At 49.3% G+C, this 24,145-nt stretch overlaps 1 protein-coding gene across 4 annotated transcripts in view; it reads left to right on the forward strand.

Annotated features, from left to right (window-relative positions):
* Positions 1-17,608, forward strand: part of Wscd1 (WSC domain containing 1) — a 43,237-nt gene extending 25,629 nt beyond the window's left edge. For all 4 annotated transcript variants that reach the window (XM_042282332.1, XM_006992188.4, XM_042282331.2 and 1 more), the window contains 4 exons: positions 9,806-9,965; positions 11,008-11,172; positions 13,634-13,834; positions 16,599-17,608. In XM_042282332.1, the coding sequence (XP_042138266.1) occupies positions 9,806-9,965; positions 11,008-11,172; positions 13,634-13,834; positions 16,599-16,951 (879 nt within the window). In that variant the 3' untranslated portion in view covers positions 16,952-17,608. The remainder of the gene's footprint in view (positions 1-9,805; positions 9,966-11,007; positions 11,173-13,633; positions 13,835-16,598) is intronic.
* The last annotated feature ends 6,537 nt before the right edge of the window (positions 17,609-24,145 follow it).

Here is a 24,145-nt window from a genome sequence, read left to right on the forward strand (position 1 = left end):
CTCATATCCCTGGTGGCTGTAGGATTCAGCTCGGGTTTGCAGAGGGATAAGCTTGTACACAGGCACAGCCAGAGCTCCTGACTCCACCATCTGTGCTTTGAGACACTGCAGCCTCTCCTTGTGACAGAAAGGAGTGAGGGAGAGGTGAGAAAAATAACGGGAAAAGAGAAAGTGCAGTCTCCATGACTGCACGCTTGGACTCCTCAGGTTAGCTTTGAGTGAGTAATTTGTTTGTGTGGACCACAGTAAAGAGATACTAAGGCAAGTCAGCTCGCTCCTGCCTCTCTCCCACTCAGCCTCCACCCCGGGAGGCAGCTCAATGCCCTGGCTTCCTATGGCCACTTTCAGAAACGGAATATTCAATCAGCTGCATCCTAGACTGGTCCATAACAAATCCCACAGCTACCACCACCACAGGCCCTGCACTCTGCTGAACTGGCCCGGTTTTGCCAGACCATCCGCCTTAGAGATCACTCCATATGGGTTTAGAGAGTGAACTCCAGTCTTTCCCAGCCTCACAGATGTCCTATAATTTATTTAACCGATCCCCTACTGTTCAGCTTTTAGATTGCGTCTAGTCATTTGCTTTTACAAACAGTGCTGCAATGACTATGTTTAGGTCATTTTGTATGAGTTTGTAAGGAAAACACACACACACACACACACACACACACACACACACACACACACACACGTACGCACACACGTGCACACACTTTCCTAGGTGATGCTGGGTTCAGGAGGTATCTTTGTTGTTCAGTCTCTGTGGCCAGGTTGCCCTTGGCAAAGAAGGGAGGGGACATAGCCACTCCTGGAGGGGTCCCCTTCTTTGGAGAGGGAACATTCTAGGAAAATGTTCCAGTATTCTGGATGTGTCTCCCCCTGGGCAGCCTTCTAGAACCCAGAGAGCGCTCTGCCTGGTGCTTGCAGACAATAATTTAAAGATGAGAAACTCCTTGCTATTTTCAGCTCTCCTTCATATTTACTGGCACAAATCCACATCGCTACAGTTTTACAGTGAAGTGTGCCAGAAGATCCCCGCAGGCTCTCGGTATCATAAGCCGTTTGGCACCTTAGCACCTTGTCTGACTCCCCTGCAGATGCATCTCAAGGGCGAGTTACTGGCTTAGTTCTAGAATTTGCGGCAGGCACCGGCTCATCAGAGCCACATGGAAAAGGTGCCTAAGGTTCTCAGATGTGGCCCGTCCTTGCCCTCAGAGCATCCAGTGTGGGAATCAGTTCACTCATCTCTTGTCGCAGCCTCCCCCTACCCTCCACCCATCGGATGGAGCAGGAGGGGACATTTCCTTGAGTCCCATTGTTGAGAGCTGCAGGGGTTTGCAGCTGTGAAGGAGTCACCCTTTACAGTGTTCAAGCTGAAAGTGGCTTTTAGCAAAGTCCATTTAGCAGGATTTGGCCAAATTGCATAGGCCCATATTTACAGTGGTAAAATCGTGTGCTGGGTGCCAGCAGATCCCAGTGGGTGAGACTCAGCACCTGCAAGGTAGGGTTTATGGCTGGGGAGGAGCCCAGATGCATGGCTGAGTGAGGCTAGTGGCCGAAGGTGATGGAGGTAACTTAGAGGGGAGGAGGAGCTAGAGGACCCAGGGCAGTGTGAGCAGATGGATAAGGGAAATGGGCATTGATGGTCATTGTGTGGTAGCCGCTATGTGAGGACCACAACAGTCCAGTGCAAGAAGAGGCCCCTGGGAGTCAGGGTGGAAGGTGGGGGGGGGGGGGGGTTACAAAGAGCCTTGGATGTCTGCCTTAATGTTGAGTGGGTTGTGGGTTTGGTTTGGTTTTGTTTTAATTTTCCCCAACAGGAAACAGGAAGCTATTGATGGTACGGTGGGGAGGGGTGCTGTGGGTAGCGTGGCACTCTCCATCTGGAGGCAGGATGCTTTGGACCACAGAGAAGAGTGGAGCTGATGAAAGAGGGGTTCAAGCTAATCTTCCTGGGGAGGGGGGAGACCCATCTGGGAGGAAGGTGACAAATTCTGTGTGGGTGGAGAGTGGCTTTGACCAGTAGAGTTCTCTGTAGATCCTCCTAGGAGGCAGCATTCTTCAGAGTCAGCCTTGGAGACACTTGGCAAAGGTGCCACAGAAGTCAACCTATGATGTGGCTCTGGAGTAAGGGATTCCAGCTGTGGCCAGAACAGAGCCAGTAAAGTACCATCAAGGCATCAGAGTGCACCTCTGGTCCCCAGGCTGCCTACCCGGCTCCCCTGTCTTCCCCTTACACGTTGGCATAATGGGACTCAAGGCCTCAGCTTACAGATTCCTGGGTTTGGCTTCACCCCAGAGCATGGTCTCAGCCTTGCATCTTGAGGGTTGGAAAATTCATTGTTTCAGGAACCCTGCGTTGTAGGGTATTTAGCAAGGACCCCAGCTTCTACCCATGAGATGCCAACAGCAACTCTCCCCTCAAGGGTCACAACTCAACTTCACACATTGGCCAAGATTGGTGGAGGGTAAGACCCACAGCCCTGGCGAGCTGACTTGAATGCGCTGCACAGCACAGCCCTGCCCTGTCCTACCCTGCCCTGCCTTCCCTATTGTACTGATTTCCACTTTGCACATGAAGGCCTGGGATGGGGAAGGCACTGGAAGTTGGCCTGACCATGGCCTCTGCAGGGAGTAGATTCCTGACTTCCTTCCTGTACAAAGTGAGTGGGTCAGGGGACAACAGTGATGGAACACTTGGCTGTACTTTCTTGTCCCCAATCCAAGCACTTCCTCCCTAGAGAGGCCAGTGGCAGCGTCACGGCAGGACTGACCAGTGCCGGCCTCATCACATCTTCACTGGGCCAGAAAATAAACTCAGATGCCGCACGCAGTGGGACTGGCCAGATCCGTACAGTACGGTGTAATACAGACATCAAAAATGTGTCCAGACGTTGGGAGGTGGTGGTGCTCCCCGCAGGGTGTTCCGTGGGGCAGAGCTAAGCCTGGGGGTGTGAACCCAGAGCAGCGGGTGTGAGAGGTGGTGCTCGGAAAGCAGAACAGAGAGACCCTCCCTGCAGCACCCCCACTTCTGAGCTACCTGCTAAAGCTTCTTTGTGGGCTCAGAGATAAAGATCTCTAGTTTAGCGGTAGTTAGCTAACACAGATTTAAGAAGCTCCAGGAAGGTAACTGAACAATAAAGAACGTTTGGGAGAAAAAGTCAGCCTCTAATGATCCGTTTTTTTACTAGCATATGTTAATTATATGTAGTAATGGATTTCATTCTGGCATTTTCACAGAACACAGAGTGTATTTTTACCGTAAGTGTCCATCCCATCACCTTCTCCTGTTTCCCTCCTCTTTCTCTGGATCCCTTTGCTCTTCCCACCTAGTGGCTTTCCGACTTTCACTTCTTTTTTTATGTTGATATGAATTTCATTAGGGTTGTTCACAGTAGCATAGGCTCCTTACCAGTGGCTACACCACAGAAGAAAAAAAAATGTATTTTTTTTTAAACAATGTGTATGTAAGTCAGGTATGTGCAGTGAGTGCAGTGCCTGCAGAGGCCAGAAGAGGGCATCAGATCCCCTGCTGGACAGTTGTGAGCCACCCAACATGGAAGCTGGGAACTGAACTTGAGACCTCTAGAACAACAGCAAAGGCTCTAAACTACTCAACCCTCTCTCCAGCTGCCCCTCCCCCCAAAAATGCATTTTTTAAAGCCCTGTAAAATGGTCTTATCTACTTTCTGATATTCAGTGTTGGAGACAGAAGGAAGCTTGCTCCTTTTCAGTCACCTTCAAGATCCTGATGCCGTCTTCATTCCATGCAAGGTTCAGGAAGCAGCCAGGGTGGGAGGTAGATACTTTCATCGCGCTGGTTCCATCTAGGGTAATTAATTTGAAGACTGATATTTGTGTGCAAGAGCAGAGACTGTTGTGGGAGTGAGAATTCTAAAATGGGAAGCAGTGAAGTCTGACACTGTCTGCAGGCAGGTTACTAAGGTGTGGCTGCCCCTGGTCGCAGTGCCTGGGGAACCGGAAAGGGAGGCATGACCCTGAGCCCGAGTTTCTCCCCAGTTTACCTGCTCTGACTATATCCCCCTGAGTCCCAATAGATGGGAGAAGTCTACCCCAGGGAGACCCCAGCAACTGTGCAGCACTCACCTCTCTGCCAGTGGTGGGGTCTGTGGGCATCTGGGATCTGGGATCCTTGACATAGAAGGGTTTTGCTTTGGTTGGGCTGCAGATGTGCTTTCCAGGAGCAGCTCAGGACTGGTGCTTTAGGCCAGACATGGTGGCACATACCTGCAATCCTAGCACTCAGGAGGCACGGGGACTGGATGATTATGAGTTTGAGACTAGCCTGGACTACGCAATAAGATTAGATCCCAAAAAGCAAGGGCTGTGGATGTGGCTCACTTAGCTTTTGCTTAGCACGTGTAAGACCCTGGTTCCATCCCTAGTCCGGCTCATAGCAGAGTCACTTAAAAGCCCGTACAGAACCTGCGATATTGAACTGTGCATGTACTTATAAAACACTCATTGTTTTAAAGGGTTGCAAAGGTAAAAAGGTGTCGGTTACAGAAAATTTGAAGGTACAAAATAGAAATAAAACTTACCTATAACTTTACTGCATCATAAAAAAAAAACAACTAAAAACATAGCAGCCTTTTGACCTTATCCTCGGCATGTGTGCAAGGGCTTTGTTTTCTAATATAAACATTGGACCATTGCATCTTACATCCATCCTCCTCTTTAGTATGACCTGTACATTTCTATTGCCATGCTGTGATTTTTGTGGCTGTGTGGCTTTCCATTCTCGCCTTCCCTCCACTCCACTTCCTTCCCTGTCCCTTCCTGTCCCTTTTTCCTTTCCTTTCCTTTCCTTTCCTTTCCTTTCCTTTCCTTTCCTTTCCTTTCCTTTCCTTTCCTTTCCTTTCCTTTCCTTTCCTTTCCTTTCCCTTCCCTCTCTCTGCCTCCCTTCTTTCTTTTCCTCATTTCTCCCTCCCTTCTCTTCTTCTTTCGTCTTGTGTGTATGTGTGTGTGTGTGCACAGACACACACACAAACACACATGTAAGAGCTCATATACATGTATATATATATGCCTGTATATACCAAGGGACAACCTTGGTATCGTCCTTACCTTGGGTTTTATTAAGACAGGGTCCCTCACTAGCCTGGAACTCGATAAGTAGGCTAGGGATCAACCTGACTCCACTTCCCCAGTTCTGGGGTCACACTGTGTGCACCACCGTACCTGCCTTTTTAAAATGTGGGTTCTGGAACGTAGGTCCTCATGCTTTCAAGGCGAGCACTTTACCAATGGAGCTATCTCAGACCCACTTCCTTACTTCTTTTGTTCTCTTGGTTTTCTTTTCTTACCTGTGAGCACTTTCATAATTGTTTCCTTGAGCTACGTTAACAAGGGAGCTAAGGATTCATGGTTTCACATGTACACATGGAAGTACATAACCAACTTTTAATATGTTTTCCAACTGTGTCTTGCCCTTCTCAAGTTGGTCCAAAGAGGGACTTGAACTTGGGATCATTTGAGTCCTAGCCCCTGCCTGCTGTTCATTTGTGACGCTGGCTAGTCCTGTCACCCCCGTCCTCCACCTTTTGTGCTGGATGGAGTGAGAATGCCAGCGAGAACGGGGCACAGGTCCAGCGATGTCATGATGTATGTTTTGTGGTGCCTCCCGAGTAGCCCATTGTCCAGATGGTGATTGTGACAAAGATTATTTCTCCAAGTCCTCTTGAAGTTGGTCTAGTTTGTCTATTGCCCATGGACTTGGGTCTTCCCAAAGCCATGACACCCCTACTGATACCCATAAGTCTCCTGGTAATACTCAGACTTTTCCCCTAAGCCACCATGTTTGGACTTTTCTTGTGCCCATAGGATGCACGTGTAGAAAGGGCCTGACAAGTGAGAGCTGGAGATCTAGCCCAATTCTTTGAGCCTTACCCACACTCCCACCATCACAGCTGTTGAGTACTCTCTGAAAGGGACCCAGAGTTCATTTCAACCCCTGGATCCCACTCCCACAAATAGAGATATCCATGACCACAGGCCAGGCCTTTGCTCATGGCTCCCTGCAAGCCACAGAGCCCTAGTCACGGTCTCAAGACCTGGTCCTTGCCTGATGCCCTCTCCTAGGTCAGGCTCAGTCCCATCCTGTCCTAGTCCCCATCCCAGGCAGGTGCAGGATCAAGAGCAGGCTGTGCATCCATCCTGTCCCAGGATGCAGGCCTAAACGGGCTCTCCTCACTCTCTGCTTGATTCCAACAACCCCACGTCATTCTCAGGCTTTCTGCTTGTTTTTTCTGCCTGGCTTTTTTCAACTGTACCCCACCCGCCTTTCCCTCTGTCTTTTTCTCTCATTGAAGGTTGGAGTGGGGGCAGGGGCATGGGAGAGCTGAAAGTTGGAAAAGAGATAAGATTCATCAATATTTAATTTTTATGGAAATCGTGTCCTCGAAATCCCATGGGGCTGAAAATTGTTCTGTGTTTTCAGGATCCACTGATGTCGCCGAGGCGGTTATGTTGTAAATAAAACTGCATTACTGTGTGCAGCTCTCCCGTTGCTCTGCAAACACCCGGAAACTTGACAGTTTAATCCACTCAGGGAAGCAAAAAGGTTTGGGTCACTGGTGGGGGCAGTGACAGGCATATGAGACATGCAGCCCTGGGATATGAGAATGGAGGGCTCAGCCTCAGCAGCACCAGTGCTACTGGGAAGTGCCAAGAAGGAGCCCTCAGACCTCAGGCTGGGGAGACTCTTGGCCTTGGCAGGGATCCCAAGATAGCAGGGCCCTGGGCTTGGGGGGGGCGCGGGTGAGGCTGGCTCAGAGGTAGCCGTGATCTCCTCCCTCATAGCCTTTGATGCTCTTGACCTTAGCTAGCAGGAATATGGCATGGTTTGTTGCCAATAGCTTTTGATGGTGGTAGAATCTAGAAAGGATGCATTTTCATTCATTCATTCATTCTTTCGTTCGTTCATTCATTCATTCATCTGTTTCTTCATCCATCAAACACTTACTAAAAATCTGTCACACACTAGACACTGTTTTAGACCCTGAGGATACAGCAACACGCAGGACACAGAAATCCCTTCCCTGTTTATATCATGTGAACAGAGCAGACAACAAACCAGGAAAAGAAATAAAGTACACCATATGCTGTGTGGTGGTGAGCACAGTGGTGAAGAAAAAGGCAGGAAAGGCAGCAGGCGTTTACACACGAGACGTTCATCCTTAGATGTTTCACAGCAGCTTTATCCACAGTGGCTAAAGCCTGGAAGCAGCTCGGATGGCCGTCAAAAAGTGAACTGGTCAACCCGTGGCCCATCCACACGTGGCATTCTGTGTGACAGTCAGAAGCTACTGATGTGTAAGGCGATGGGGATGGATTAAACAAATGGTTTTCTGAATGAAAGAAGCCAGGCTTACAAAAATACACACCCTGTGATCCTATTTATACGACGCTCTAGAATGGATGCCGCTGATCTGCGGTGATCGAAAGCAGGGTAGCAGTTGCTTAGGCTGAGGGAGGGAGAGCTGCAGGAGAAAGAACCGTAGAACCTCTAAGTGGGTGGAAATGCTGCCTGCCTCAATGTGTGTCCATCATAGCTGACCAAGCTATGGATGTGGGATGAGAGCATTTCATAGGGAACTTACTAAGCAGTATTCACACACAGCCAAGGGGAAGGTGGGAGGGCACTGTAGTTCGGAAAGGAGTAGGCAGAGGAGGCCTCACTGAAATGGTGGCTGGGAGAAAGTGAGAGAGGGTGTGTGGGGAGGAACACCCCAGGCCCTTGGAATAGCAGGTGCAAAGGCCCTGGGATGGGAGCCTGACTCAATAGCCCAGGAACAGAGCGAGCCTTTGTCTTAGCTGACTCAGACTGCTGCATCAGCACCACGGCCTGGACAGAATAAACAACAGGTGTTAACCCTCACCTAGCTCTGGGGGGTAAAGCTGGAACCATAACTTGGAGGTACCAGCAGCCTTGGTGTCTCCTAAATCCTCTCTCCTCGACCTGTATCTCCCAGTGTTGTTAGATGCTTGCCTTGGCCTGCCCTTCCTGTGAGGACAGCAGTCACAATGAAGGACCATCCCAACCTAATGGCTTCATTTTAATTAACTCTATAAAGACCCGGTGTTTAAAACTCCACCATCACAGGCTGTGTGGGCTGGAATGAGCACCAAGCCACTGTGTGCTCCCCGAGGGCAGCATGGGGGCCTGGGAGCCTCCACTAGGGCGAAGGTTCTACTGAAGGTTCTGAAGGCAGGACACTGGTGTGGTGAAGAGAGGGGGTGAGACTGCAGGGACCATACCGCTTTCCACCAGCTCACACCCACAGGACCTCTTTCTTCCAGAAAAGCTGGCGAGTCAGGCCACCAAAGGGGCTTATTTGTAAAGCAGTGTGGGGCCCATGTGTGGAATCGACTTAAAGACACAGTGGGGCCTGTCAGTCCCTTGTGACAGTGACAGAGTGCCATCCCCGTATGAAGAAGGATGGGGGAGATGGGGGACAGGGTTTTCTGGGCTCAGAGGAGGGGGTCTCCTGTGCCGAGGGAGTCAACGATCAGCGTTTCCTCCTGAGTGCACCCCCCAGGCTCCGCTTCGCCTCCCCTGGCTGCGACACTATCTCTTGTCTAACACAAGTGCCTAGCTCCTCAGCTTTACCAAGCCACGCACAGAAAACGCTATTGATTTTCCTTATTTATTTATGAGATTTCTTGCTGTGGGCAAAAAATAAAAAGGTTTGTGCAGCGGCTCCCTTCGCAGCAAACGCCATCCCCCCCCCCCCACTGCCTCCTTTTGTCACACAGGTTCTGTGTCTAAGAAGCCTACTGTGCCCCTTGGGAGGCAGGGGGTGGGGCTGAATGTCCGTCCTACTACCCGGCACATAGTGGGTGCTCATAGACATGTGCTAGGGGAATGGGTGCATTTTTTTTTTTTGAAGGAGCTGTGGTAAACACTCAAAAGGATAAGAAAGCCAAATATGTCCTATTCCCATGTGGAATGCCTACTGTGCGCCTGTAAGCATCTTGTCTGTTGTTGTACAAGTGAGCCGGAATTCACACCCAGGCCTTCAGGATTCTCTTTCTGCTATATGCTGCAGACACTCCAAAGGGGAACAAAAACCCACTTGAGAGCTGGCTGAACCCTCAAAAAGAGGTGTGTCCAGTCTCTGTCTGGTGGAGACTTTACATTTTCAGAAAAGCCCTATCCATCATCTTAGCATGTCAGGAAGGAACAAGATTGGTGTTTCTCTACTCTTCAGTCTTTGGAAAAAAAAGACCATAGGATCTGTCCCCACTCTGTTGTGGGACTCTAGGCCAAGGGTTGGCTTTTGTCCCTTTTCATGGGGGCATAGTTAGCTAAGGGAATTGGGGCCCCTCTCAGGGCTTAAGGTCTGTTGTCTAATGATGCGGCACACCACGCCCTGAGCTGCCCTGTGGCAGCAGAGCTGGCTTCCTGTCCTCACGAGGTCACATATGTGGGTCTCTTCCCTGATGTCCTCACCCACCCTGCCACTCCTGCCAGATGCCTAGCCACATCCCGGGTCCCATTCCAGGATGTGCCCAGCGTTCTGTGCTGTTCACCTTCTCAGGTGGTGACGCTCACGCAGTGTGGTGACAGCTGGCTTGCCTCCCATCCACTCCGAGCTCCTGCAGGGCAGAAGTCACAGCTCACTTCTCTGACTACCTCAGGTTTGGACACAGAGCCTGGTGGTCGTCCCTGCTGACTCTGTGTGAGGGGCAGCACCTCCACAGCATGCAGCTCACACCTGGACTGCAGGTACAAGCCACTCACTCCCTTACCTCACGCTCCTCCTCTCCTTCCCTACAGGAGTTTCCTCTGGCCATCCTCCGGGGCTGGGACTGCTACTGTGCCTACCCTACCCCCGAGTTCAGCCTGCGGGATGCTGTGGATGGAGCATTGTGCACCCAGGCCCCAGAGGCTCAGGGACTACCTGGCTACTGTGAGGTCTACCAGACACCTGTACAAGGTGAGCTCTGCATACCTCCTGGACTGTGGTATTGGTCTAGAGCAGTGGCTTTCAACCTTCCGAATGCTGTGACCCTTTTATACAATGCTTCATGTTGTGGTGACCCCCAACCATAAATCTATTCTCATTGCTACTTCATAGCTGTAATTTTGCTACTGTTATGGATTTTAGTGTAAATATCTGATATTTCTGACCATCCTAGGCTGTCAAATCTATGAAAGGGTCATTCAAACACCAAAGGGGTCATGACCCACTGGTTGAGAATTGCTTGTCTGGGCCCAAAGAGCTCCCAAGGCTAGAAAGACTAAGTATGCTTGACTGTGAAGCCACAGGGTAAAGGGTATGTTGAGTTCCCTCTGTCTCTTCTCAGTGGATAAGGGAGAGAAAAGGGAGGGTGAGGCCAGGCTCCTTTTCAAAATATAAGCCATTGGGGATGGTAGAGTAAAAGACAGAGAGGAAGAGCAGAGTGGGGGGCCTCAGGGGATAACTCAAGACTCAGAGGCACAGGAAGGGTCTCAGAAGCCTCCATGTGCTAGCAATCCCCCTGGGGTGAGCAGCAGCACGTTGGCCTCTGCTGGGCCTAGGGACTGATGGGGAAGACTAGCTCATAGGGAGAGGCATCCCGCTGTTTTCCAGTGCCTCCAGGGACTGTCCCCTAGTGACTTGTACTTCTTTCAGCAGCCCTGGGGAGGGAACATAAGAAGCACAGTTGTTGGCCTGAAATCAGCCCAGCTTCAGTTTATTATACTGCAGTGACATGGCCGGGTCCAGACACAGCTCCCCTAGCAGAATCTGGAGTTCTCTGTGTTATGCCAAGAGGCTTTGGCTGTCCCATAGAGACAGAGTGGGGTGAGCATCCCCAGCACACCCAATTCCCATCCACCAGGGATGGGAGGTTTTATCCCATCACCAGCCACTCACCTGCACAGCAAGGTGTAGGAGACAAATGGCTTCATCGCCAGTCCCTGTCCGGAGGACTCCAGCAACAGCTCTGAGATCACAGTGCGGGTGAGTGACTCCATGGTGACTTATGGACTTTCAGACACCCGGTGCACAGACAGGAGGTTCCTGCCCAACAAGTCTAAGGTGTTCGTGGCTCTGTCGAGCTTCCCGGGAGCTGGGAACACGTGGGCGAGGCACCTGATCGAACATGCCACTGGCTTCTACACAGGAAGCTACTACTTCGATGGAACCCTATATAACAAGGGTAAGCCAGGTTGCTGGGGGAGAAGAGGCAGCCCCATATGGTCCCCTCACAAACCAGCTCTCCTCAGAACACTAGAATTTTCCCACAGCTCCCCAGTCATTAAGGGTGAAAGTTAATCTGTTCATTCCTCTTTTTTTCCAGGCAAAGGGGTAACTCATCGAAATGCAGTTGTTGTTTTTTTTTCTTTAATTGGTCCAGAAGTGCTCAAGAACTTTATGATTTCTAATCTTTAATCTTTCCCTTGTAGAAATAAGAGGTCTCGTTATGCTGAGTAAATTAACTTAAATGGCTCAAGTTTGCCTGCTGCTCAAGAATGAAGACCCTCAGACAAGTCAAGTGGCATCTAAATCTGGCAAAATGTATTTCTCAGTTGTCAAGTGGCACAGCATTTGCTCTGGGTTTCTGAACCAGAGTTGGGTTTGCGAAAACAGCCGACACTGTCGGAAACAAAACAACCCAGAGGGACAGATGTGTCTGTGTGTGGCAGCAAGTTCTTAAACTGGCTGTGCATGGGTAGCCCAGCCCCTCTTCCTTGAGATGCTGAGGGCACCTGCAGATGCAGGAGACAGTTGCTAGATAAGCACATGGGCCTGCTTTCTCTGGCTGGACCCAGGCTGCAGTGACCTACAATGTTTGCCTAGAAGGTCTGTACCAGCTGCCCGGATATACATGTAGATAAATGGCCAAAGAGTGGAACAGCCAGTTTCAGGGCTGCCAAGGGGCACCTGGGCTGTGGGCTCTCAGACACAGTCTGACAGTTCATTTAGCTGTAGTTTGAATCTTCCTCTTATGGCATCCTAGCCTGTCTGGTAAGATCAATCAAGGCAAAAAAGCTTCTGGTGTTTGACCCATGGCAGCAGCAAGCTTTGGTGGGTAACCCCCAATTCCGGGTTTGAGAGTTGCATTTTCCAGGCACCAGGGAAGCGCCGATGCTACTGTAGATATGGATGTTTTGAAACCTCTACCGAAGGGAGGCATCTGGACTCTGTTTCCCAAACCCCAAGACAAGCTTGAAGAGATTTAAGGAGCCTGTTCTATGAGCTGGGTGTCCTGGGTGAGGCTGACCGATGGGCTAGGGACCCCAGGTGACATATTTCCAGAAAGCCTCCAGAACATCCCACTTTGTGGCCTCTTCTCTGCTCCCATAAGCCCCTGTGCTCTGCACTTGGGCCACACCACCTTCTAATCCAGAGCATTAAAGTCAGGGTCTGCTCTTGTTCCTTCATTGCTGTGGGATTCATCCTTTCTGTCACTGTGACCAAGTACAGTGGAAAAAGTAACTCAAGGAAGGAAGGAAGGGTTTATTTGGCTCACAGTTTGAGATGGAGCTAGAGGAGCAGGAGACTGTGGTGGCTGGTCATACTGGATCCATCCGTGGTCAGCAAGAAGAAAAGCAATGAATATAGGTACTCAGCCAGCTTCCTCCTCTTATGTGAGCCAGGACCCCAGTTCAGGGAATGGTGTCACCTTCCTTTAGGGCAGATCTGCCTCCCTCAATTAACCCAATCAAGATAGTCCCCCATGGATATGGCCAGTGCTACATCCCTCACAGGTGTGCCCAGAGGCTTTTCTCCTAGCTGAGCCCAACCTTACCAAGTTGACAGCACCAGCCATCAACTGATCCAAAGTTCAATACAGGAGCCAGGAGGACCTTATGGAACCCTGTGACTCTGGGGACCAATGAGTCCAGTCTGATCTTTTCAATCAGTTGTCACTCAGATTCTGAGTACTCAGTGCTTTACCAAAGATCCAAGGGAGGGTGTGGGTAGTAGAGATATTGGTTTGGGAGACAACTCTCCATTCATGGAAGTGGATCCTGAAGTGTTGTGGGTGAGGCCTTCACCAGACCTGCCCTGGATCCCGTAGTACAGAATCTCTACTCATATGATAGTCCAGGAACCTGAGATAGGATATGGTATGAAGTCATAGAGAGTTGACCATTGTTTACAGCCACTGACAATGATGGCTGTCTTGTCTCTACTGGAGAGGTGGCTAGAAGATAGGGGCTTCACAGGAACACTCAAGGGTACGTGGACAGAGCTCTAGCACAGTTGTCAGGTTGCTGTGTGATATTGTGTAGTTCACACACCCACTCTGAGCCTCATCTGGGCCAAAATTCTTTACAATGCTCCTCTGAAATTATCTCCCTGGAAAGTCCAACGTGTGTGTCACCTTCTATATTTATAGTCGGGACCCTGCCTTTTTGAGCCCCCAGGGACTGCAGGAGGTAATCTGCCTCATGCTGATGTGAACATCATCTTCTCTACTGATAGACACCTCCTGTTCACACTTGCCCTGAGATAAGAGTCACTCCTGTGAAGACCTCTCCTGTCCCCATCCATAGATTCCCCCAGCACCCCCTCAGATGCTTCAGTCCTTGTGTTATCGTAGACGTGGGATCACCACCAGTGGGACTGAGGGTACCTTCCTCCACAGAGGCCCTCCCATTCCTCCCGAGCAGGGTTCAAGGGTGAGAAGGACCACTGGCGGAGCCGACGCACCATCTGTGTGAAGACACATGAGAGCGGCCAGAGGGAGATCGAGATGTTTGACTCCGCCATCCTGCTGATCCGGAACCCCTACAGATCTCTCGTTGCCGAGTTCAACAGGAAATGTGCTGGACATCTGGGATATGCCCCTGACCGCAACTGGAAGAGCAAAGGTGAGGGACAGATGGCTGGAGCAGGGGACTGACAGGTGTAGCAGAGTGGTGCAGGATCAGAATACATGCTCCCGGCTGTAGAAAGGTCTGGTTGCACTCACTTCTTCCCTATCCTCTCCAAGCCTGCTCTGGCCACACAGTGTGGCATTTTATATGACTGCCCTGCAGATGGCAAGCCAGATTTCTCTTCTATCCACCCCCAGGCGGGGGATGAGGTCATATAGACCTAGGGTTTGCCTTAGAAACCTAAAACAGCTCTAGATGCACATGGCCCTGTCTGCCCCTCTGCCTGAATTAACAAGGTCCTCCTTTAGAAAAGGAGGCTATACTCACATGCTATTCAGAAATGAGAAGACAAAGATAATGTGCATCCAGGGTATAGCACGACCGTCATTCCTAAGCTGCCTCCACTGACTCTACTATATTCTGAAGGGGAATCACTCTCCATGTAACTTTCCAGATGAGCCCAGAGGATAATTTGATTTGTCCAGGGTACTTAGGTGGTAGGTGGCAGAGCTGGGCCTTAATCCTGCTTCCTAGTCAGCTTAGACTACTGCAACAAGGCACCAGACTGGGTGGCTTAAACAATAGTTCTTTATTCTTCATGGTTCTGGAAGATGAATGATAAAATGTCTGGTGAGGCCCTTCTCCCAGCTTCCAGACAGCACTCCATGGCCCTATGGCAGAGACCCTCTTCTTGTAGGGACACTAATCCCATCTCAAGAGCCACACCCTCATGATCTCATCTAACCCAGATTGTCTTCCAAAAGCCTCTTCTATATGCACCATCATATTCAGGTCTAGGGACTTCAATATATGTTACAAACATATATTGAAGTTTGTAACATATATTGTAACAAATATATGTTTGTAACATATATTGAAGCCGTAGCACCCTCGTTTCCTGACTTGGGATGCACGCTCTCATCGTGGAGTCAGCCTGTTGACCTCAGCTCCTAAAATGCTACCGTTTGTCAGGCCCTAGCTGGAGAGCCTGCCCTTGAAGCCCTAGCGTCTGGCCCTTGTCCCCCTCCATTCATATATTGAACCCTAGTCCTCAGTATGATGATATTTGATAGAGGGGGTACATCTGGAGGTGACGGTGTCAGTGAAGTCATGAATGAAACTCTACCCAGGACAACACTGGGTGGAGATGCTACAGAGCCAGCGCCAGATGAACCTGTGCTTTCCGGAGCCGACTGGTGACCTGATGGTTTTCAGTCATCTCCTTTCCTATTGCCTTCTGCCTAGACCAGACCCCAGCAGCCATCCTTAGCTACATTAGGCATTCGGGGACAGTGGCAAGAGATTCCCCCATCAGCCTACAATACTCATGCTGAACTCGGACCCTCCATTGACTGACTCTTACAAGCCTTAAAACCCTGAGCAAGCTTCAGCTTTCCCCCTAGAGACCAGATTTTTTCATCTTCAAGCCCCGGATTGTCTGATCTCATAAGATTATTTTGAAGATGACAGGGAGCAAGCCATAGTATGCCAGGCATATCAATAGCTCGACTCTGGAAACTTTTAGACAATATGGAAATATTTTAGGCAAAATATTATTCAGCTTAGACTGTTTTGGAACTTTCTATGTAGCCCAGGCTGACTTTGAACTCACAATTCTCTATTTCAGCCTCTGGAGCTCTGGGACTATATGTATGTAATAGATCTGTTGTACCTAATTGGAAACTCTTAATTGAGACCATTTTTGTTTTCATACTCTGCACTCTTCAAAAATAATTTCTTTATGTTGTAAAAAAAAAAGGGGGGGTGGGCATCTCATGGTATAGATCTACAAAAGCTTGAGGCCACCCTCTTGTCTATGGCTTCATTCTGCATCCTGCCTCCCAGCAATGTCACGGGTTCAAATTGTCCATCATGATGACAAGGCCCCCACATGCATGCTTCACACACCACATTCTGTTAGCACAATAGACCAAACTGCTCAGCACCCTCATCTCACTAGGGCCCAGGAGCTGATGGCATACATTAACCATTAGTCATCGTAGAGCAGTGGTTCTCAGCCTTCCTAAAGCTGCGATCCTTTAATACAGTTCCTCATGTTGTGGTGACCTCCAACCATAAAATTATTTCCGTTGCTACTTTATAACTGTAATTGTGTTACTGTTATGAATCATAAGGTAAATATCTGTGTTTTCTGATGGTCTTAGGCAACCCCTGTTGAAAAGGTCATTCAGCATCCCAAAGGGGTCGTGACACACAGGTTGAGAACCACTGCCCTAGAGGATGTAGGCAAGTTGGTCCAGATGGCAGGCAGTAGAGCCCTGGGACGTCGCCCTTACCTTAAAATTTGATGTGCCCAGGGGCCTGGGACAAGGTCGAGATGCTCATGGGGTCATCTGCACAGAGGTGGATTGCTTGGGTTTCCTCCTGATTCTGAACCTTTTATCTTGCTATGTCATCATGTCCCAGGGCCCACAGGCCCACCCACACTCCTCCTTGTCCAGGATGGTCCCAAAGGTCAAAGAACTCACAGCATCCAGGAGAGGGCCAGTTTTCACTTGGCACATGGCGGGATATATTCATCGTGACTTGGTACCCAAGATCACTGTCTTCCAGGCAGACCTAGGACTCTGCCAAGTTGTACCTGACAGGAACCCTTTATTCGCACTGGACACCCAAGTGGGTCATCCCAGGGTAGTGAGAGGTCAAAAACTGGCAGCTCCCCTCTCCTAGGCAGGCCCTCCAGAGCCAGTAACCTCAGGAGGCAGCTCTGACGTCAGTACTTCTCTCCCTGTTGCAGAATGGCCGGAATTCGTGAACAGCTATGCCTCCTGGTGGTCCTCACACGTCCTAGATTGGCTCAAGTACGGGAAGCGGCTGCTGGTTGTGCACTACGAGGAGCTGCGGCGCAGCCTGGTGCCCACGCTGCGGGAGATGGTGGCCTTCCTCAACGTCTCTGTGAGCGAGGAGCGGCTGCTCTGTGTGGAGAACAACAAAGAGGGGAGCTTCAGGCGGCGTGGCCGGCGCCCTCACGACCCAGAGCCCTTCACCCCAGAGATGAAGGACTTGATCAATGGCTACATCCGGACAGTGGACCAAGCCTTGCGTGACCACAACTGGGCTGGGCTGCCCAGGGAGTATGTGCCCAGATGATAGGCTGGCCCACCCTGGCTACCTGCTCTTGCTGAGATGCAGTTACACTGGCGGGCTGAACACCGCTCTAGGGCACTGATCCGTGGACCCCTGGGATGCATGGCTGCCGGCACACCGTCAGCAAGGTGTTCTTATGGATGCTGCTTCATGTGCGGGGTGGATCTTGAGCAGCACAAAGCCTACCCAGACAGATGCACATCACAGAACACCCCTTGCCAGACCCTTACACATCCTCAGACACACCTAGACATCATTCAACATTCACAGTGCCCATTTTAATGTGCCTAAACTACTTGAGTAGGGTGGGCCAGACACTCCCAGCTTTGTACACACAGCCAGATATGGACACATACACACAGGTGCCAGGGTGTATGCTTGCAGAGACTGGATATCTGCCTCATACATACACATGTGCACACACTTGAGGCTCTGGGAGACTCTGGGCTTCCAAGGTCCAACTGGGTATAAACTGGCCTTTTGGGGGTCCTTGGCTCTGGAATACTGGACTGGACTGGCAGTATTGCTCTGAGCAGTACAGTGGGGACTGGGGGTGGATGGAGGTGCACAGACAGACTGTTGCTGATGGGAACTGTGTGACCCTGGCTGCGTGTCTGACATCCCATAAATGTGTGTGCTGTGACATCCTGGCACTGCAAACACTGTGTCTCTGCTTCTCTCTTCTCCATGGATGGACATTGACAACGCTGTGTGGTAGCATGGGGCCCACTTCTGTCCCCCACCCCCACTCCTGAAAGCACACATGCTGCCCTTAGAATAGCCACTGCTATTCAGCACGGCCCTGTTACCCTCTTTCAGCTACCACCACCAGGGCATCTAAGAGTGGTCTACTTGCTCCTCCATCCGATTGTCTTGGGAAGCTGGGGCATCAAACCCTGCCTGTAAGGAGTGAGGGCCAGAAGATGGGATGGCAGCTTGACCTCTAGGGGGTCTCCAGACTTAAGGGAGACCACATGCCAACAGGAGGGGTCTGCGGTGGTTACGAGGTGGTTACGAGGCCCTCGGTGGTACATCTCAGGGACCACTAGGACCAGTTGCCTCAGACAGTAGGAAGCCCGTGCTCTGGCGACGTCACACTGAAAGGTCTATGCAAGCCAAGTAGAGAGACATCCACTGCCTTCTCAACACTTCAGAGGTAGAAGCAGTAGAATCTAGCACTCGGGCTCATCTTCAGCCATATAGTGAATTTGAAGTTAGCCTGGGCTACACACACACACACACACACACACACACACACACACAAAGTGCTATGTGTTCCTTGAAGAGGCTTGGCAAACCCTCTGCCTCTCCCCAGGTGACAGAGTCCTCCCTGATACTGCATCCCCTCTGACACTGCCTGTCACTGCTGCCATGTCACTGGCTCTGCCACACCCTCTGGCTTTATTTCTGTAGCCAACATTGTTCCCCATCCTTGGTCCATTGCTTTCATCAGAGGGCAGTGAGATGCTGATATGGCCTTCCTCAGTCACCCGACTCTGCCCTCTGCGCGACCCACAGGGAGAAGATGGGTGTGACAACTCCCTCCTCCTGCCCCCTTCCTGCCAATCTCACCAGCTGTGGCACTGCCCCAGGGGCCACAGAAAACACATTCCAGTCACAGAGGAATGTATGTGTTGTGTGGTCTCCAAAGGCCTAAGCTACCTCCCCGGGGACCTTCAGAGAATGCTTCATAGCAGTCTTGAGGTGGTTTCGAATGAGAATGGCCCCTGCTAAGAAAGGAAGGACAGTCGGACGGAAAGTAGCATGCGCACATGTGCAGAGGTTCGCAGGCCCAGAAACCCAGGCGTGCTTGCAAAGCGATGGGATAGCCCTAAGTGCAGGTCCCTTTACAGATGCAGCGGGAGGAGGGAGCAGGTAGGTGAGGACAGAGGAGAGGCATAGAAATGGACTTTGCTCTCACAGCCTTTTGGTGTTCAGCCCAGCCTGCCACCTGAGACCAGAAGAACTGCTTATGCTCACAGCCTTCGTGGGTCACCTTTGCGGCGTGTCTTGTGCTCAGAAATGGGCGCAGTTTGGGAGCAAGGCACAGGAGAGGGAGTAAGGGGTGGGGAACTGGTGAAGAGCAGGGTGGGTCTGAGCTCCAGAGGGCTTCTCCATGAGAGGTGACCCCGGCAGGGCGTAGGGTCTTGCCCTTGGAAGGCCCTCGGGGAGACATTCCTCAACCAAGCAAAAAGCTATATAGAAGGAGAAACAGTGTGGACAGTTGGAGGATGGTCATGGGAAGGCCCCAACCTGCTCCCTGGCTAGATAGGAGTCCCTATCTGGGGGTTTATAGGGTGGTAGAATGTACCCCAGAACTGCCTCCCCCAGCTGTCTATCTGCTCCTAAACTTCCATGCCCTTCCTGTCGAGTCTGTTTTAATCACACCCTGCCTCCTGCCTACAAGTCTTCTTCCTTCATCCATGTCTTTTTTATTTTGTTTTGTAACTCACTAAGTTTAATTAGGGCCGTCTATGAAACCACAGGTTTGAAACTATTTCTTGAGGCATGGTGAGCTCATCAGTGAGTACACAACTGTAGACAGCATCTGCCCTATCCCTAGAATCCATCAGTATCCCGTTGTTCCGCAATGAGGAGTAGAGCCCTTTGGGACAAACGCTCCTATATATGACTGGATATTAACAGGCCTAGTCTTATACAGGCCCATTGTAAGCAGCCACTGCTGCTGTGAGGGCATGATTCCATTGTGTGCCATGGCCAGAAGACACCATTTCACAGTTCTATAGTTCTGCCTCTTGTAGTTCTTATATTCCTACCACCCCCTCCTCTGAATTGTTCTCTGATCCTCAGAGATAGTGGTTTGAACATCCTCCTGAGAGTTGAGCGCATGACCATCTCAGTATCTTGAGCAGCCATGAGTCTCTTTATTCATCACCTTCCAGAGAAGTTTCCCCAATCAAAACTGAGGATAGCATTTGTCTATGAGTGTAAACACATTTAGAAAGCAGTATGGTTCTGTGTCAACTTAGGCTAACAATACTAGTAAGTTCTCCCTACAGCCTAAGACCACCCTAGCCATGGGTTTTTAACATCCCAGGTGTGGATTCCCTTTTTTGAGTGAGCCTCAAAATTAATTATAGAGTGTTTGTTTGCCCCCAGAACAGCCATACCACTATTGTGCCAGTAGGTACATATCTTCTGGCAGGTTGATACCATAGTCTGTAGAGTTCTCAGTTAGGTAAAGCCATCAATATCTGTCCTAGTCTGCTTTCCTGTTACTGTGGTAAACACCATGACCAAAGCAACTTGGTTAGAAAGAGTTTGTTTTGCTTTATAGATTATAATCCATCATTGATAGAAATCAGGGCAGGAACCTGGAGGCAAGTGCTGAAGTAGAAACCATGGAGGAACACTGCCTACTGGCTTGCTTCCCTGGAATTGCTCAGTTACCTCTCTTACACAGACCAAGACCACAGGCCTATGGATAGTACCATCCACCATGGCCTGAGCACTCCCACATCAATCACCAATCAAGAAAATGCCCCATAAATGTGGCCATAGGCTAATCTTATGGAAGAAACTCAGTTGAAGTTCCCTCTTCGTTTCAAGTTGACAATTGAAGCTAACTGTGATACTTTTCTCCCCCCGATACGTAGCTTGCCTCCTTCCTTGCAGTACTATGAAAGCTGGTCATTGAGAAAGAGGATGCCAGCTCAGGTACAGTTTAATTTCTCTGTATATTGCACCCAAAATGTGTGGTATCTTTAGCAATAGTGTCTTATCAACTAGTTCTGGTGGCCATCCAAGAAAAATGGCTTATGTTGTTTGGTTTCCCATTACTCTGGGACCTCCATGGCTGTCCTAATTAGTGGTTTGTTGTTGTTGTTGTTGTTGTTGTTGTTGTTGTTGTTGTTGTTGTTGTTTTTCAGCTTGACACAAACTAGAGTCATTTTGGAAGAGAGGATGTCAACTGAGAAATGCCCCTATCATATTTTCCTGTAGGCAACTCTGTAGTATATTTTCTTGATTAATGATTGTTGTTAGTGGATCCTAGGTCATTGGGGACAGTGCCATCCCTGGGTATGTGGTCCTAGGTAGTATAGGAGAGCAGCCTGGGAAAGCCATGGGGATCAAAACAATAAGGAGAACTCCTCCACAGCTTCTGCTTCAGTTCCTGCCTCCTGGTTGTTGCTCTTGGTTCCTGTCCTCACTTCCCTAAGTGATGGACTTACAAGCTGTAAGGTGAAATAAACCCTCTCCTTCCCAAGTTGCTTTTGGTCATGGTGTTTTGTTACATCAGTAGAAACCCTGACTAAGAAGACAATGGCCAACAACTCATAAGGAGGTATCCCATACCTGGCACTAGAATTTTTGTTTAATAATCCCTGGCTATTAGGCTCAGCATTACTCAGTCATGCAGCCAATCACCCTTCACCCTAACTTCAAATGCCTAGGTCTCATTGGAATAACATAAGCAGTGCAAGGAGCTAAGACAATCTGTCTCCAACAAGAATTGCCAATCCCATGGTAACCGTCCCTAATGAGAACAACTTAGGAAAAAAAAAAACACAAAACAAGGAGTTCAAAAAGAACTATTGTTCCAACAAATTCAAATAAGACACAAATAAACATCCAAAAGAACTCAAAGAGTATGAGAATAAAGCATTTGAAGTGTGGAAAAAGAACAAACCACTGAATGAAACACGGAAGACAATTTAGGATATGAAAGTAGAATTCAATGAATAGGTAGAAATTCTAAAGAAAACTCAAACTGAAATCAAACTGGAAATTAAAAAAAAAAATGTCCATAAATCAACTAAGAAGTTTAGTGGAAAGCCTTGCCAACAAAATTGATCACAAAGAAGACAGAGTTTGGGGGTTTGAAGACAGAGTAGAGGAATGAATTACTTAAAGGAAATAACTTTAAAATCACACTAATGGAACATGCAGCATGTTTAAGGCACTAAGCAAAGACCAAATCTAAGGAACCTATTGGCCCTCTCTCAATCTAGGAAGGCTGGAGTCTCTATCAATCTCTTCAGGCTTGAGATATCTCCACTATCCACTCCAAAGGAGCAGTTGAGGCACTGCCCTAGGAATGTCCATGGTGACTTGAAGGGGAGCCAGCAAACACCTACATCCCAGACTCTCCAGCAGGGAGCTAGAGTCCTCCTGAGATGATCCATAGCCTCCTGCTGGTCACCCAATAGATCCCCAAAAGAAGGCTTGGAAAGGCAAAGTATGGAGGGAGACTTGGCAGGGTCTGCATCCAGGCGTGATAGATACCCTGGTCTTTCCCTGCCATCCCAGGAGGCTGGGAGAGTAGCAGTCCCAGAGAGTTTATCTGGGAAGTTGGGATGATATAGTCACAGATGCCAGGGACCCAAAGGCCTCACCTCCTTTCAGATGAAGTGCTACCAATTCATAAGGCCTTGATGTTACTGTATTGCCTGAATAAAGGAGTGCAAAGGTCCTGTGGTGGTGGCTGACCTTCAATAACCAGCCCAACCAGCTTCATTGGGGAAGGGGGTAGATCTGTCCATCTTTGTGGAGAAGTCCATTTGACTCATCTGTAGCTCTGAGCTTCTCCTTAGAGAGGATGTGGCTGTACCCACTAGCCAAATCATAAAAGCCAGTCTGTCTGGAAAGCAGGCATGTGACAACTGCATTGGGACCCAATTAGAACAGAACAGCAAAACCCTAACCGTCTACAGATTCCAACTCGAGTAGCAAGGCTGTGAAGTGGCACAAACCTGTGTTTAAAACATGTAATTTTCATGGGTTTTATCTCCTGTTGTGGATCAATTTGGAAAAACCAAAATATATAATTTTAAAGAACTAAAACACATTCTGATAATCTCAGTGATGTGTAAATGAGAGAGAAGAATAGACAGGCTCCCAGGCCCTGGGAAGAAAACTGCTTAATTATGTGAACATCTTATAATGAAGCTTCTTGCAGCTAAAATTAGATTTTGAGTGCATGAATATGCGAGTGTGTTTGCACATCAGAATGCAGTTTTTCCTCTTAAAAGTAGCAAGAGCTTTTTGGTTCTCATGGCGGCCCCAAGAGCACAGGGAGGAAGAACTGAAGGTTATTCTTGTGGCTACAAAAAGCCCAGCTTTCCCTTAGACTCAGAAAGCCAGGAATGTTAAAAATCCAGTGTAGCCAAAGCAGTCCGTGGAGAGCGAGGGAGGAGCTGATTGCTCCGACCTTGTGTTGCTTGTCACTGATATTGGGTGTGTTGATCTGAACAAGGATGAATAAAGGGATATTTGAGTATTGGGGAGTCTGGTGGCCAGGGTGATCTGTAGACTTTTCTATCTCCAGTCTCAGTCTCTCATCCAAAAAATGAGAGGTGTGGTAGATGTTGATTCCATTCCCAATGTCTGTTCCCCACTCCTGTCCCTACAGCCCCTCATTTCTTCTGGACTTTTGTATAATCTGAGTCTCATCATCATCAGGTAGAAGACTTGGCCTGGGCTTGTGTCAACAACATGGCCACCTCCCTGGCTACAGTGACTGGTCCTTGTGCAACCATGTGAGCCTCACTCACGGGCTTTTCTGGGAAGTAGTACTTGTATAAGCACTGACTAGACATGTAAAGAGGAAGCAGGTAACCCTGAGTCTCCAAAGTAGTCAGATAACTTGAGACCATGATGGAATCACTCTCCCTGAGGGAAGAAAGAAAGCTATTGGGATTGGAAGACCACTTTCTTCAGCATGAGGCTGGATGTGAAGGACGTTGTGGGAAGCTGTGCCAAGACAAGTGACATGTTTAAGTCAATGCATGAAGGTGACCTGGATATCCTCAGGAAAGAATTCCTACTGGACACTTGAACTGAACTGTCCATTGTCTCAGTCCTCATCAGTGCTTTGATGTTGTTATTACTTGGCTGCTCTCTCTGCTTGACAGAAAAGAAGACAAGGATAACAACTATAATGACTGTAAGAGCATGGCCCTGTTGTGTTTCCCAGAATGCTTTTGTGGAGAAAAATCTGTGATGTTCGAAGGCATTCTTGGTAATTGACTTAGATTGCAGGTGAGGCCCACTTCAAGAAATAACAGATGACAGTAACAGCATGTGCCATAAACTGCCTTCCAAAGGAAGGCAAGGTATGATGGTTGGTATTGATAGTCAAGTTGCCATGATCCAGAATCACCTAGGAGACAAACTTTAGGGCATGTCTAGGAGGAAGTTGCTAGATTGGATTCACTGGGGGGTGAGACCCAGACT

The sequence above is a fragment of the Peromyscus maniculatus genome, chromosome 8 (genome assembly GCF_049852395.1).
Source record: "Peromyscus maniculatus bairdii isolate BWxNUB_F1_BW_parent chromosome 8, HU_Pman_BW_mat_3.1, whole genome shotgun sequence".
Classification (NCBI taxonomy): Eukaryota; Metazoa; Chordata; class Mammalia; order Rodentia; family Cricetidae; genus Peromyscus; species Peromyscus maniculatus.